At 35.3% G+C, this 16,016-nt stretch overlaps 1 protein-coding gene across 1 annotated transcript; it reads right to left on the bottom strand.

Moving 5' to 3' along the window:
• Positions 1–612: 612 nt before the first annotated feature.
• On the bottom strand, positions 613–1,188 carry LOC145114783 (uncharacterized). Its single transcript, XM_079050869.1, has one exon. The coding sequence runs from the start codon at positions 1,186–1,188 to the stop codon at positions 613–615; it is 576 nt and encodes a 191-aa protein (XP_078906995.1).
• Positions 1,189–16,016: the final 14,828 nt, after the last annotated feature.

The following is a 16,016-nucleotide window of genomic DNA, read 5'->3' as shown; positions in this document are numbered from 1 at the left end:
TAGCTTCTAGCGATTGACAAAACGCTCCGTTTAAAACAAAAAGTCTCGTTTGACACTACAAGCTTCTAGCGTTTAGTTTAATCAAAACGCTCCAAATCTAAATGTTACTTCATGTAGCGTTTAACAAAACGCTACAAGCTACAAGCTACCCGCTACATGCTACAAGCTACCAGCTAGTTTTGCCGAACACGCCCTAAAAATAAAAGTTAGGAACCAAACAATTTTATCAAACCACATGGACGATATAAGTAATTTATTCTTTATTTTATTTCTTTATCTTTATTATTTTTTAATTTATTTACTATTAAGATAAAAAAATCCTTAACCCCATCGCGGAAGTTACCATCAATTCATAACAATTAATGTTCAACAATGGAGAAAATAAACATAGTTTGAAAATTAAAATCAAGACATGACTGAAAAAGGATATCGACTAGCAAAGTTGATATCAATAATTTATTTTCATTGATATTAATAAAAAAAATAGCAAAAAATTTGGGGTTACACAAATGACAAAACCAACAATCTTGAAGCATTCAGATTCAGAGAAGGGATCATCACGTAAAAATTTGTATAACCTCCTGATGAATTAACTAATCATACTAAACTCGTTTAATTTTCCCGTTTTAGACCGTTATAAAATCTCTTTATGAACTTGTCAGCAGCCTCGTCAACATGACCATCTTCGCTACAGTGAGTGAACGGAAACGGTGAGTCCGTTATCCTCATCTGCTCCACCATCGGGGTGTTCCTAAATTCCGGCAGTGGTGGCGACGCTGCGGCGCTTGTCAGCATATTGAGAACCTTAAAAACCGCATCATCGATTATTATGTCATCACAATCGTCCACAGCCAGCGGCGGGTTCGGAGTAGCAACACGGTGGTGCTTGTTTTTGTGTTTTTTGTGGGTAGAAAACAGGGAGAGAGGGTAAGGTGGAGTGTTGCTGCAGCTGAATTCGTATTCGCGTGGTGGTGTGGTAGGGGTGGCGAGGTGTTGTGGGTGGCGGTGGAAGGTGGAAGCAGCCCAATTGTGGTGGCCGTGGAACATAAGGTTGTGAAAGGCCTTGCCGGCGATCTTGCCACGCTTCATCATCATATTAAGATCAACAAAGAATTTTCTTTTGGAAATGATGCCCTTCTTCAACATGAAGAACATCACACGCACCAAGCTCCATACTTTCTTTGCCATTACTGGTAAATTTTGCTCCATTCTCTCTCTGGGGGTTTGATTAATTTGAGAGAGAGAGAGAGAGAGAGAGAGAGAGAGAGAGAGAGAGAGAGATGTTTGCAGTTAAAGAAGGAGAAGAAGACGATGGTATTTAAAGCAACAAAACAAAAGTTGCAAGTAAGGACAACCTAAAAAAGCCACTTCACAAATGACAATGCAATATTGAATGGCCATAAAAAAGTTAGGTCCTTCAGGAAGCATTTTACATGTTCAAATCATGCCATTACATATGCAATTCTTTTGCATATTTTTAAAGTGATATGTTGGGTCAATTCTACTTTTAATATTTAAATTTCAAGTGATCACTAATAAATACAATAAAAAATTAACATAAAGTTTGCTTAGAAAAAATATTTAATTAACATGTTGATCATGACTAAAGTAATTCAACTAGCATTTTGTTAATCTATATGAATGTAAGGTTTAAATCGAGGTAATTTGGAACTTCTTTTGGCGTAATTGTAGGATTACAACATTAAGGGCGACATAAAATTAGTATTTTTCACATTTCAAAAATAAAAATCTTATTTTAAAAGTATAGATTTGAATCTTTTACCCACATTTTTTAAGAATATATTGGACTCAAAGTTAACAAGTTCACCGGGGAATCATAATTTTCAATTGGACTATTTGTTGTTATTATTTTTAAATTGTGAGTACTAGTTTTTGTGGAAGGTTTCAAGTAGGGGTGAGCAAAAACCGAACCGATAAAAGAAAAACCGCAAAAACCGCAATAAACCGTAACCAAAAAACCAAAACCGACGCAAAAATCGATGGTGCGGATTTTATTTTTTTGAAAAACCGAATTTATTGGTGTGGTGCAGTTTTTTATCTAGAAACCAGACCACCAAAACCGAACCGCACCGCAAGCTTATTAACAATAAAATAAATCACTAATTTATATTATACAATTATACATATTATTTAAAAAACTAATAAATTCTAATTTATACATATATTATATATTGAACTTGACGGTAATTAGTAATTAGCTATTAGGTTTAATATGTGAGTTTTTCACTTTGTGTTTATGACTTAATGATTATGTGTAAAGTATAAATACTATGTGGGCTACAACTTGCAAGCTTGTAACTTCTAAGCACAAATTGAATAAATAAATGAGTTTGGGAATATGGGTTGCAAATGAAGTGATCAAGTAAACAACATAAAAAACTCAAAATTACAGCTTCTAAATGTGAAGAAACGAAATGACAACATATGATACAATCATAAATCTTCACATGAACACCACGGTTAAAAAAATCGTACCGGTGAACATAAAAAGCCGCACCATATCTTTGACTCGGTTTAAAACCGACACCGAACCGGTACAAACCGAAACCGCACTCAAAAACCGCAAAACCGAACCATTGAAAAACCGCACCCAACGGTTTCTAGAATTCAAAAACCGCACATTGCGGTTTGCGGTTCGGTTTGGGCCTAAAACCGCACCAAACCGCACCATGCTCACCTCTAGTTTCAAGAAAGTTTAATATCAGAAATAGTGAAGGAAGAGAATATAAATACCATATCCTCTCTAATAAATAAAGAACTTTTTGCCACATGTCCCACTCTTATTGATTTGGACACATGTCATTTTGTGGTTATTTTTAATTAATTTTTTTCCACATGACATTTTGTGGTTTTTTCCATTTTATTAATTTCCACATAATCTTTAAATGTAATAATTACAATAAATGTAAATATTAAATGCATATCAATTTAATTAAGTGACTTCCTTCTAACTTTAAATTTTCTAAATTAAAATTTCATTAGTTTCTTTTGTTTATTTATCTAAATTATTTGTTTAATTAAAAAAACAAACAATTTAATTTTAATAATTCAATATTTTTCTAATTTTTTTCTTATAAATTCAAACTTCTCAAATGTTTAGAATTTCATATTTATTTCTTTAAAATGAACTCATGTAATACATAAGCCTTACACCTAGTCAATAATTATACAATGATAGCATTTCAAATTAACTAGACATAATTTCTTTTGTATTTTCTTTGCTCTTTATATTGTGTCTCAATGTATTTGTAAAATTACCACGAGATCAATAATAAATCTCTCTGGTTCGCTACAAGAATTATGTTGTTGCATTTTGGAATTTGTCTAACTTCTCTATGACATTTTTTCTCTTTTAATAATATTGTTATCGTTCAAAAACTATATTCTACCACCACATGGTACCTTTCTTTCTTAATAGATGATCTAGGATGATTTGGCATCAACAATCATTTACTAATTTAATCACATGGCATGTTCATGACTCATGAGTTTGCTAATGTGTCTATCTTTAAATTTACTTATAAGGGAGGAGGGAGTCATTCCCTCCCAACCCACTGAACCCACTGTCATATCAATTTTGTCTCTTCTTTTTATTCATCTTTCTCAACCCACAACACACGGAAATCTTATCTTTCTCAACCACTCAACCCATTCAATTAAAAGAAATACAAAACAACTAAAGTACAAGTTTTAAAACACATGATACAAGAGAAAATGAGAGAGAGAAAGTAGAGAGAGATGATGAAGTGGGTTAGTGAAACCAATTAAACAACTCGCTGAAGCGGGAGTGGTACCGACGGTAACTCTATTGCTAATTAAGATTTTACCTTGATTGTTTTGTATTTTTTTTAATTGAATGAGTTGGGTGAGTTCAAAAAGATAGGGTTTTCATGTGTTGTGGGTTGGGAAAGATGAAGAAAAATAAAAGAGAAAAAATGATGTGGCAGTGGGTTATATTTATAAAAATTTTTAAAAAAAATCATAAGTTCGTTGAAACGCTACTATAAGTAACTGTTAAAACCTAATTTTTAAGCTACTTTTAGTTTATAAACATAACAATATAAAAAACTCGAAAAATAAATTAACTTTTAATTTGTTACGGTGTAACAAAGCACTGCCTAAATGTCGTTTTGTCATTTGTATTCTCCAAGACTCCCGTTGGTTATATCTATTTTGTTTTTTGCTTCCAATAACAATGCATAAGGTCGTGCTCTTCTTTTTGTTCAGGGAAAATGTCACTGTAGCCCAACTATGTTACACCTTTTAATATAAATGGTCCCATTTTTTGTTTTATTATTTTGTTTTTTTTTGTTATTTTTACCGTCTAAATTGGTCCATTAACCTGTTTTAAAAGGTTTCGAATACAACTCACAATACACGTAAGCAACTGAATCAACTTGATGTAGAGGTCACTGAGTTGGGTTCGGTTCTTTGCTTGGGACCTAAGGGTTACTGTGGACCTTATGTTCATAAAAGGAAGGGTATTTTCAATCAAACCCTAATTATTTATTCCCATTTTCAGCCAAACCAATTCCGACAAGCAGAAAACTTTCGCTTTCACGATAATCACGAGATGGCTACCCAACCACCACAATCACCTGATTTCATATCGATAAATTCTTGAGACAGACTCAACGTTGGCGACTTGCACACTATATTTTGCGACTGTTGAGCATAATTAACATAATAGAAGATCGAATTCGATCGACTAAAGCAGGAAATGGGTCGCGATATGGTCATGACGAGGGTGGATTCGCTCACTATGCAGCGTCGTTTAGAGCGTACCGAGAAAAATGTGCACTCTTTGACTGTGTTGGTGGTGGGAATGGCGGTGTTGATGTTTGGTTTCCTGGTGGACAGAGTTCACTATTTACTGAAGAAGTGATCTTTAGGTATCGATGTGTTTCTTTTGTTTAGATATGGATGTGTGTGTGTTGTTTAGATAGTGATGTGTTTGTGTTAGGGTCAATATGATATGTTGTTGTTCAGTGTTATCATGTTAAAGTTGTGATGGTGGAGGTTGAAGACCTGTGTAAGCACATGTAATTTTGTATAAACTAACTCCTAAATGTAATCGTGTTCATTGAAATGGAAATGATGACCTAATTATAGTCAGGCAAGGTTTTATGTTATGTCATGTAGTTGTTATGATTAATACTATTTTAAAATTTAAAATAGGGTTTTTTAAGACACTAACTTTCATTCAATACCGTTAGTTACTGCCAAAGTTGGGGGTAATTTCGTCCTTTCACCTTTTAGTCTCGAATATATATACATAAGACTGGTATGTGGCCAGTTTTACCCTTTTTTCTCTCTTGTCCTTGTTTATTTGCAAGTAACATTACGAAGATGAAGGGATCGATGAAATCGGTGGAATGTTCATGTAGATTTGATGTTATACTATGAACCTCAACTACTCAGTCCAACAATGGATGACCCTTTTATGCTTGCCCCAAAAAGGTAATAATCGATAACATTTTTCTTCAACTGTAGCCTTAGATTTTAAAAGAGTTTTTTTTCCTTTTCCTATCTCACTCGCAAATCGTTCATGTTAAGGTCCCCGTGATGGGTTTATATGTTGTGCATACCAAGTGGAGACTACAAACACAAGTGGTGAGGCACAGTTGACTGTAAGTTTGGTTTGGTCAAATAACAAGTTTCACTCTAATGTTAGGAATCTGAAATTTTGGTTATTTCTTAGTTGGGTTGTTTTCTTTGTGATAATAGTTTACAAGTTGTAAGGGATTGGCATTAGTATTATCTTGTGATGTTTAATAAGTAAATTATGTGTTTGTAATCGTATTTCACTTTAATGAAAATGCCATTTCTTGTGATGTTTAATAAGTATATTCTTTGGACCCTAAAAAACATACAATAATAGAGAACATGCACTAATTTGTACTACTAATGGGAACACATAAACATACACTAATAAAGAACATGCATCAAAGTAAAACCAAACATGTCCATTACATTACATATACTTATACGTTCAAACATGCAAATAACAACACACTTATTAATGTAACAACCAACTCTACTACATAACATGCATCAAACATCCAAACTTTAATCCAACATCATCCAACCATTATTACATAATGATACAAAATGACACTTTTTCCCTATTCAACAACCAATGGTTATCACATGTATTGCCTTCTCCATTTTTCCCTTCAACCCTTTTACCTAGTTTTTTCTTGATAATCATTTCAGAAAGCTTCCTTTTTCGTGTACCCTCTTTTCCTTTCTCTTCAGGACTTGCATCTTCATTTTCTTTTACTCCACTTATTCATCCCCTTCAATTACCATCTTTACTAGTTGATCTCTTTCTCTTCTTCACCTTGAGCTTTTTTGGCTTTTCAACTTGAGGACATGTAACTTTGTTCTGTCCAACTTGCTTACACACACTGCATAGAATTTTCTTCCCAACCTTTGACACAATGTGTCTTGGAGTCTTTTTACTTGGTTGCTTTCTTTTATTAACTTTTAGTCTGCCTGGCATTTTCCTCCTCAAATATGGCAGTGGTGGTATGAATTCAGTACATGGGATCCACATAACTTCCAACATATCTATTTAGGTAGGAGATAGTTGCAAATGAATGCACACACCCATACCCATTTAATGTCACACTCTACAAGAACATGTCTTCTTGTCTAAATCCACCACAAAATACTCTGCCAAGTTCCTTGTCTCAAACTGGTTTAAACCAATTGGTAAAAGGTGTCAATATCTAATGATAGAAAAAAGTAATTAGTCTATTTTAAGAGTTTTGATCATATTAAATAAAAGGAATAATATTTACCTTTGACCTTTTTGAAACTGATTGAGTAAGGTTATAATTGTTGGACATGGTTTAAATTCAGGCCAGGAACTACCTATCATACTCAAATAAAATAGCTTTTCCATAACATACAATCTAATTTCTTCTAGCATTGTGATGACTGGTTTTTTCCTTGCATCTCTTATGGCATTCTTAAAGCTCTCAGATAATCCATTTTCTACTGCATCACACATCCTGCCCTCCTGAAAGAAAGCTCTACACCATGATTGTGGGTTCTTCTCCATAAGATAATCAAAGGCTGCAGGATTAAAAAGTTGGATTTCCTTCATTACTGCATTAAATAAAGGCTCAGTGGATGCCTTGCATGCCTTCCAAAACATCTTCTCATAGTGTACTCCAGTGAATCTTTTCCTGAAGATTGCAAGAATATGCCTTGCACACCGTCTATGTTCAGCAGTAGGCAATATCTCTTTCACAACCTCCAATAGCCACTAAACAATAAATGTCAATTGTTAAAACAATACAACTGAAATTTAGTTAATATGAAATTAAAGAGTGAGTGACATACCTTATGCTAATCTGACATCAAAGTAAAACCAAAACCATTTTCCATTTCTAAGTCATCCTTTAAATTCTCCAAAAAGCATTTCCAATTCTCTTTGTTTTCCACACAAAAAACTGCCCATGTAATTGGGAAAATATGATTATTAGCATCCCTTCCAACTGCACATATTAACTCTCCAGTACCTAACCCTTTTAAGAAACAGTTATCCATGTTTATTACTCTTCTACAACGGCCTCTCCAACCTTGATTTAGTCCCTCAAAACATGGGTAAAACTTACTAAAATATGTCTTCCCATCTAGCATACTATTCATATTCATTTTCACAATAGATCCAGGGTTTGTGTAACGCCCGTAGATCCGGGCTAGTCAATTTAGAGACGATAAGCATCAAAAATGACATTTTGATGGAAGTTTGTTTAGAATGAATAATCTTAACCAAGTTGAGGTATATGTCACAAGGTTTCTGAAAATATAAAGAATGCCGAAATCCGAGTTATAACGAAGAAGTTATGATCTGTCGAAGTTTCGCGATAGAACCGGCACGACGCTGAATGACGTAAAAAGTGAATTTACGATAGAGCGATATTTAGCCTTAGCGATCTAAACGAAAGTTGTAGAATTAGTTAAACCGAGAGCGTGCATAAAAAGAATGCCCAAATCTGACTTCGTATGAGGAAGTTATGATTTTTCTAAGTTTCAGCTTAGCAGTATGCAGTCCGAATACTCGAATTGAGATCGAGTGATTTTTGGCCGAAACAATCTAAATGAGAATCGAAGATCTCGTCGTTAGTAGTCCAGCGGTGAAAAGACAAACGAAAACGGACGTCGGATGAAGAAGTTATGATTTTATAACGAAGTTTTCCTGTCTCGGCCTACTAAAAATAATATAATAAAAATAAATTCAAAATTAGCCGACGGAGTCTAAATGAAAGTTGTAGAGCGTAGTCTCACCTACGCGTGGATATAAAGAACGTCGAAAACGGAGTTCGTATGAGGAAGATATGAATTTCGAAAGTTTTATAAATAATTAAAATATATATTTAATTAAGAATTCCGGATAATATCCGAAGGAGTCATTGATCTGATCCGAACTACGCCCAGCGTACACCGAAGCGTGACCCGCCTCGCACTCGAGTGCTCCGATGACGCATGCAGTGACGATTTCCGAAGCGTACGCCCCGCGTACTGAGCATTACGCCCAGCGTAATGCGAGGCTTCAGCCCCTATATAAAGGATGCGAGGGCAGCCGATCTTTTTGCTCTTTTTCTCTTCTCTCTCTCTCTCTCTCTCTCTCTCTCTCGTTTTGTCTCGTTTTTCGTGCCAGAATTATCCCGAAGCCCCGATATTATTCCCGAGACCCGAAGCAAGTCCCGAAGCCCCGAAGATCCCGAAAAGTAAAGTTTCCGAGCCGAAACTCTGCCCGCGAGAAGCCCGGTTTTCAAGAAAAACATCCCGGTTTTATCGGAAAAGTTTATTTTAAGAGACGAGGTGTTGTCCGATCATTGTCTTATCAAGTGAGTGTATAGTCACTTTCTTCTAACACATAAATATGAAGTATTTGCTATGAATTACGTAGTATGTGTTAATAAATTATTTGTTTATCCGAGATGGTGTTGAATGCAATGTTTGGTGCAGGTTTTTAAATGAGTTAAACTGTATATGTATTTTATATCTACTAATATGTTGGGTAGAACATGGGTAGATGAGATAGTTGGTATGTGATCGATGATGAGGTAAATGATGAGGTATGTAAGATGATTAAGAATAATATTGGTAGACGCACCAATTAGAGAATGTCATAATACTAGCAGATGCGCTTATAGGATAATCCTGGTAGATGTGCTTAAAGGATGATGTTGGCAGATGCGCCTAATATTGAATGTCGTAATCCTGGCAGAGGGGCTTAAAGGATAAAGTTGGCAGATGCGCCTTATGTAGCAATGGATTTTGTGCCAATTCCTTAAGTCAATCCTTAGGAATGAATGAATGAAGGATAGTTGATTCTTAGGGTAAAACCTTAAGAAATAAAGAAGATAATGGGGATGGGTAATTGGGTTGATTGTTTGATGATTGAATATAATAATTGTATTATTGTGAGTTGAAAACCCTATATGCTCACCAGGCTCCTAAGCCTGACCCACTCAGTTTTCTTTGCATTACAGGTAAAGGCACAAGAGCATGAGTTGGTTGACTTGACGAGAGATTCTGGATTATAGACCAGTAGTTGTAAATAACTGTTGTAAGGTCGATTTTAATCGGTTTATGCTTTTGGTCTGTATCGGAACATGACATCCCGAGATTTTATTATTTAATGAAAAGTACATTCTCTTTGAGAAATGTTTTGATAAAGTTTTATCATATCTTGTTTGGGAACAAATTCCGCAACCGTTTTCTTTAAAAGATTACTCTGATTTTATTTAAAAGCATAAATGAAACCGGTCTTTTTTGGCCGTGATTTTGGGGATGTCACAGTTTGATCTTCTTATCTCCTAACCATATGACCAAAGCTTTGCATAGTGCTCAACCAACGTGCCTTCAATTAGCTGAATGGCATGCTTCTTTGCTCTCCTACACTGACCCATACTCACATCAATTCCAAAAATCTATTTGACCTCTTCCCTAAGCAGCCTAACACTCATTTTTTGTTTATTTAAGAACTCGGTTGTGAAATGGATACCAATCCAAGCATAGCTAATAATCGATCCCAATTTGAAATTTCTTGCACAATTATGCTCATCTATGAGAGACTTAATCTGGAAAGAATGTTCTTCACTCATCCACGAATCCCACAGTCTAAACTTACATTGCCTAAAACAACACTTAACTAAAAGACTCCTACTATCATTTTTTGTAGCACAACTGATACACATTAGCAATAGCGTAATTACATAACATATACTTTAACTATTTTGGACTTTCAAATCACATACCTAACATAGGTTTTTGTTTTTTCCAATGCTCATTTTCATTATAAGTAGTTACCTCATTAAGATTTGATTCATTGTCATCCATCTGAACATATGGATCCTCATGAGGTGGACTGTATGGGGTTGACTGCACCTCGGGGCATAACTTGCTCAAAAACACATCATTTATGGTCTTAGTCATAGGAATTCAACCAACATGTTGAAGTTCATCGTGGATATTACCTTGAAATTCTTCTAGGTCATTCTGAAAAACGCCCTCAACACATACTTCTTCATTAACTTCAGCTACACCAGAATGATTGTCTAAGGGATTGCAAACTTCATCTTGCTCATCAATAATCCATTTATGTACATTAACACCAAGATGATCAATGTATACATTCACGACACAACCACAAGCATACCTTACTTCGATGAACTCCTGGTAGTCATTTCAGTAGCTAATATCCTCAATCCATCAGGAAACTGAATATCGGGCCTACAAAAGTAAACATTCACACACATCTCGTTTGAGAATCTTTCAAGGAACACCACAAACTCGTTCTTGTTCATTCCAGCAAAATCGATATCGTTGAACCTTTGTTCCGCTCCATCTGCGTAACTAATTACGGGTTACCTTGTAAAAATACCAACAAAATGAAGATCGATCTTCATATAAACGGCCATATTTGAGATTTTTTAGAGGAACGGTAAGACAAAAAGGGGAAGAAGACAGCAACAGGGGAATACGTTCTTTAGAAAAGGTTATGTAGGGCAATCTCAATTATTGATAAGGTATGTGTGGCAACGTTGGTGGCTTAGGTGGCATAAATTTAAATGACGTGTGGCTTACTACCTGGTGACTCGGATGGGGTTAACCGGCTCACCCCTCTTCACTTTCTACATAATGGCTTTAAGAATAGGTAAATAACAATTCTTATCCCTTAAAAGCAAAAAAAAAAAAAAAACAAAACAAAAAACAAAAAACAAAAAAAGGGACTATTTAAACAACAGAGTTAAGTTAAGCTACAGTGACATTTACTTTTTTTAACACTAAAATGGATATCAAATAATGTGTATCGTTGGCTAAGCTTAAATGAATTATAGATGGCTTTTAGACGTAGGGCCTTTAATTGTTTCTCAAGTATCCTGCTATAAGCCAAATACTTAAACATCAAATTTAGCTAGCATCGGCTCAAAAGAGCAATCACATTATTCAAGTAATGCAAAATCTAAAAGGGAGAGATATAGAGGTTTCGAAGGACACATTTAACTTAAACGCTCATGATGTAGCTAGTAGCACCCCATATAAACTTTCAATTGCCCGTAATTTTAATTGGTAAAATCTACAAAGCCTAGCTAGTAGGCTAGTAGCGCTCCACATAAAGTCCGTGAGAGTGTGAGAAAACATCATTGGACCCATAATCTTTTATTTATGCTCCATATTCAAAGTTTTGAGAAGTTTCGAGGAAATTTTGGCTTTCATTATATTTTATGATTATTGCAAATTACGTAAAATTACAAATTTCCACAGCCATTTTTTTTAACGGCAAACTATCCTACTCCTAATCTAATCCTAAACACCACCTATGTCTCCTAGTGAGACTTGAACCCATGACCTTTCATTTGAGAGAGTCACTCTTTACCGCTAGGCCGAAGGCCCTTTGGTTTCCACAGCCATCTATCTCAGAAAGTAAACATCATTTGTTTATTATTAATTGAGTTTTCTTTGGAAATCTGAATTTATGATTACATTGTCAAAATTATTCTGATCATATTCATATAAAAGACTATCGGCATAACCTTAGAAATTATATTGCTGGGTAATAACATCAATTCTCTTTAAGGTGGTGTACACCACCATGGTTCTTTTTTTTTGAACGGGAATACATGGCTACTTGACTTTTGACCGCATTTCAATTTCTTCTGCACGTACTTTACAATAAGCAAAACTCAATTAAATTTAAAAACAAATTAAATAGCAGTACCAGATTTGTTGACCCTTTACTTTACTTAGCAAGAGAGTTTTGTCATCATACTTTTTGGTGGAAGAAACTTCTTTGCACCCACCCAAAACATAAAGTAAGCGGGTTTTTAGTTTTTCATTTCTTTATCTCATGAAAAATTTAGTCACTTTACTGAGTTACTCCCTTACCAATCCCTTCTAATTTTGAGTAAATTATTTTATACGCAAATATTTTGTTTCGTTATTGTCAAAAAGAAATAGTGTTACTGTCTTTGGAAATTTGAAGTTTGCTTGCAAGCAGGTAAGTTTTTATTGTCCTATATTGGTGGAGGAAAAAAAATGTAGTTATAAGTTTTTTTCTCTTGGTACCACTTTAAAAGCTTTAATGAAGACAAGAGATATATCAAACTCATATGCACACACGCCGTGGATGCGTATAGGTCCACTTTGCAGATTGCTAAGGAAGATCTTATTCTTGTTTAGGTCATATCAATTGGACGGACCCATTCAATGCGCTTATTTCGTGGATAAGCACACGGAACATTCCAGATACCTCTAGAAACACCCTGATTTTCATTTTGTGTCAGAAACACTGTGATTTCCATTTTTTGGGTCAGGTCAAACGCCGGATGATATACCGGATAACGATGTCATCGGATTCGAAATTTGAATTGCCACGTTGTAGTCTCACAGTCAGACGTTGTCATTAGATCTGTTTTTTGGGGGATTAGTTTGTTCATATTCAATATAAATAAGATATCTTAGGTCTTATTAATTCCATACCCTAAAAACGTAGCCTTCTAATATCCTCTCTCCCTCTGTAATTTCCTGCGCTTCTTCATATTTCCGAGTAATCACCTTTCAATTTATCACTTCTTCCATAGGCTTTTATGTCGCTCTATATAAGGTTGTAAGTTTCAGTGTAAAACCAATTATTTGATGCATACACACTTTTCACTTCGCTAAATAGCTTTTATTTGATTTTGGTGAGTCCGGGTTGAGTCAGTGGACCAGACTATTCAACACGTTCATCAACATTGACTTCGTGGATAAGCAGAATGAACATTCCGTAATTAATGTGGTTTACCAACCGGTACCCCTTTAGCTAGCTTGTGCATCAAGTTTATCACGACAAACTTAATGTGACCAAATCCTGTGTGCCATACCCAAGCTTCTTCATTGATTTTGGCTTGCAAAAATTGTGGTTTACCAACTTTTAACTTTATTTGTAAAGTCGGTTTGCACTTTTCAGGACTTTCATAAGCAATCTTCCGTCTCCATCACGCATGGTTAAGAAATCACCTCTCATCTGAAATGTCACAACCGGTTATTGTAGATTGCATGAGGCTAATAACATTGCTACGAAGTGACGGGATATAATAAATATATTTCATTAGTTTTTGCTCTCCGTTTTTTTCCTTCGAACAAAATTGATCATTTTCCTTTTAATGCTAATACACGATCCATTTTTCAAATCTCACCATCTGGAGGATGCGCATGGAGGTGTTACTAGGTATTCATGGCATCTAGGATGTGATCGGTCCTGGACTAGATGACGTGAAGAAGAACAACATCCTGAAAGGATTTTTGTTTCAATCGATTGCATAAGACTTAATCCTTCAAATCAGTTATCTGAAAACTGGAAAAGAGATGTGGGATGCAATAAAAACACGATATCCGGGGGTTGATCAATTAAAGGAAGCAAGGCTCCAAACATTGACTACACCGTTCGAGAACATGAAGATGAATGACATCGGATCAATCGACGATTTTGCTGCAAAATTATTGGGAATTGCTTCAAAATCAGCCTCGCCAAGAGAAGTCATGACAGAACAGAAACTTGCGAAGAAGTTTCTTACGAGCCTTCCTAGACGATTTGTTCACATTGTAGCGGCTCTTGAACAAGTCTTGGATCTTAAAACAATAGGTTTTGAGGATGTGGTTGGTCGCTTAAAAACCTATGAAGAAAGAATCAAGGGAGAAGATAAAGCATCCGAAACACAAGCGAAGCTACTCTATTCTAAAAGTGAATCGTCCAACAGAAACCTCGAATCATCCAGAGGTAGAGCACAAGGTTCAAATTATCGAGGTAGAGGACGTGGTGGTGGACATGGTCGAGGTAACACACAAGCTCACGGTCACTCAGAATCCTCTAAAAATCATGAATATCAAAAGCAAAAAAGGAAAAACAACGCAAGCAAAGAGATCTCTCAAACATCCAATGTTATCGGTGTGACAAATACAAACACTTCGCTTCAAGATGCCTGGATCGAACCAAAAATCATGAGGCAAACCTTAGTGAGACACGCGAAGGAGATACGAATCATGAAGAATGGATGTTTTTTATGATGAATACAATTCAAGAAACGGTGTTCTTGAACGAAGACAAATATATCCCTCAAAAAATTAAATCAAATGCCGATGAAGACGGAATTTGAGACTTAGAAAATGGTGCGAGCAACCACATGACCGGAAACTACTCTTATTTTACTAAATTAAATAAGAACATAACAGGAAAGGTGAGATTTGGAGATGGATCGTGTATAGCATTAACGGAAATGGATCAATTTTGTTCGAAGGAAAAAGCGGTGAGCAAAAACTATAATGAAGGATATTTATTATATATTGTCACTTTGTAGCAATGTTATTAGCCTAAGCCCTAAGGGAATCTACAATAATTGGTTGTGACATTCAGATGAGAGGTGATTTCTTAATCATGCGAGATGGAGACGGAAGATTGCTTATGAAAGTCCCAAGAAGTGCAAACCGAATTTACAAAATAAAGTTATAAGTTGGTAAACCACATTGATTGCAAGCCAAATGCAGTGAAAAATGTAACGTCCGCAATTTCGGACTAGTCAATTTAGAGATAATAAGCATCAAAAATGACTTTTTGATAGAATATTATTTAGGATAAATAATATTAACCAAAGTTATAGTTTATATCACAAGGATTTCATACATATAAAGAACATTGAAATCTGACTTCGTATGAAGAAGTAATGCTTCTTCGAAGTTTCACGATTTAGCCGGCACTGCTCTGCATATCGTAAAAAATGAATTTTTGATAAATTACTTTTTAGCCTTAGTCATCTAAATGGATGTCATAATATTTGTTAAACCGAGAGTGTGCATTTAGATAACGTCCAAATCTGACTTCGGTAGAGGAAGTTATGATTTTTCTAAGATTCAGCGTTGCAGTGTATAGCTCATAAATAGAATTTTAGATGGTCGATTTTTAGCCCAAACAATCTAAACGAGAATTGAAGATCTCGTTAATAGGATTTCAACAATATTAATACAGTCGAAAACGGAAGTCGGATGACAAAGTTATGAATTTTTAACGGACTTTAATAGTCTAAATCTGTTAAAATATAACTTTAAAAATAAAGTCTAAATTAGCCAACGGAGTCTAAATAAAAGTTGTAGATCTTGTCGATAGCTACACGTGGATATAAAGAACCTCAAAATGGATCTCGTATGTGAAAGGAATGAATTTTACAAGATAATTAATTTTCAGATTAACAAGGGTGCGACACGTGTCGCAATCTGGCACACACCTTTCTCCCCACAGCTTGCGATCAGATGGAGAAATGTGGCACATTACGCCCAGCGTAATGCTTATGTACACCCAACATAATTTTTAGTACGTCCAACGTACTAGGCTCCTGGTAGCCTATAAATAGAAACCAAATTTCACTCATTTTCTTCACACCTCTTCATTCCAATCTCTCCTAAACCCCCCAAGGTCCATAGGCCTTGTTCTAAGAGTT

This window comes from Lactuca virosa, chromosome 1 (genome assembly GCF_052849685.1).
Source record: "Lactuca virosa cultivar CGN04683 chromosome 1, Lactuca_virosa_CGN04683_v6, whole genome shotgun sequence".
NCBI classification, from domain to species: domain Eukaryota; kingdom Viridiplantae; phylum Streptophyta; class Magnoliopsida; order Asterales; family Asteraceae; genus Lactuca; species Lactuca virosa.
Note: the sequence above shows the minus strand (reverse complement) of the source record. Positions and strands in the feature narration are given on the sequence as shown.

Coding starts and splice junctions, on each gene's coding strand:
- LOC145114783 (XM_079050869.1), bottom strand. CDS start 1,188: ATGGCAAAGAAAGTATGGAGCTTGGTGCGTGTGATGTTCTTCATGTTG.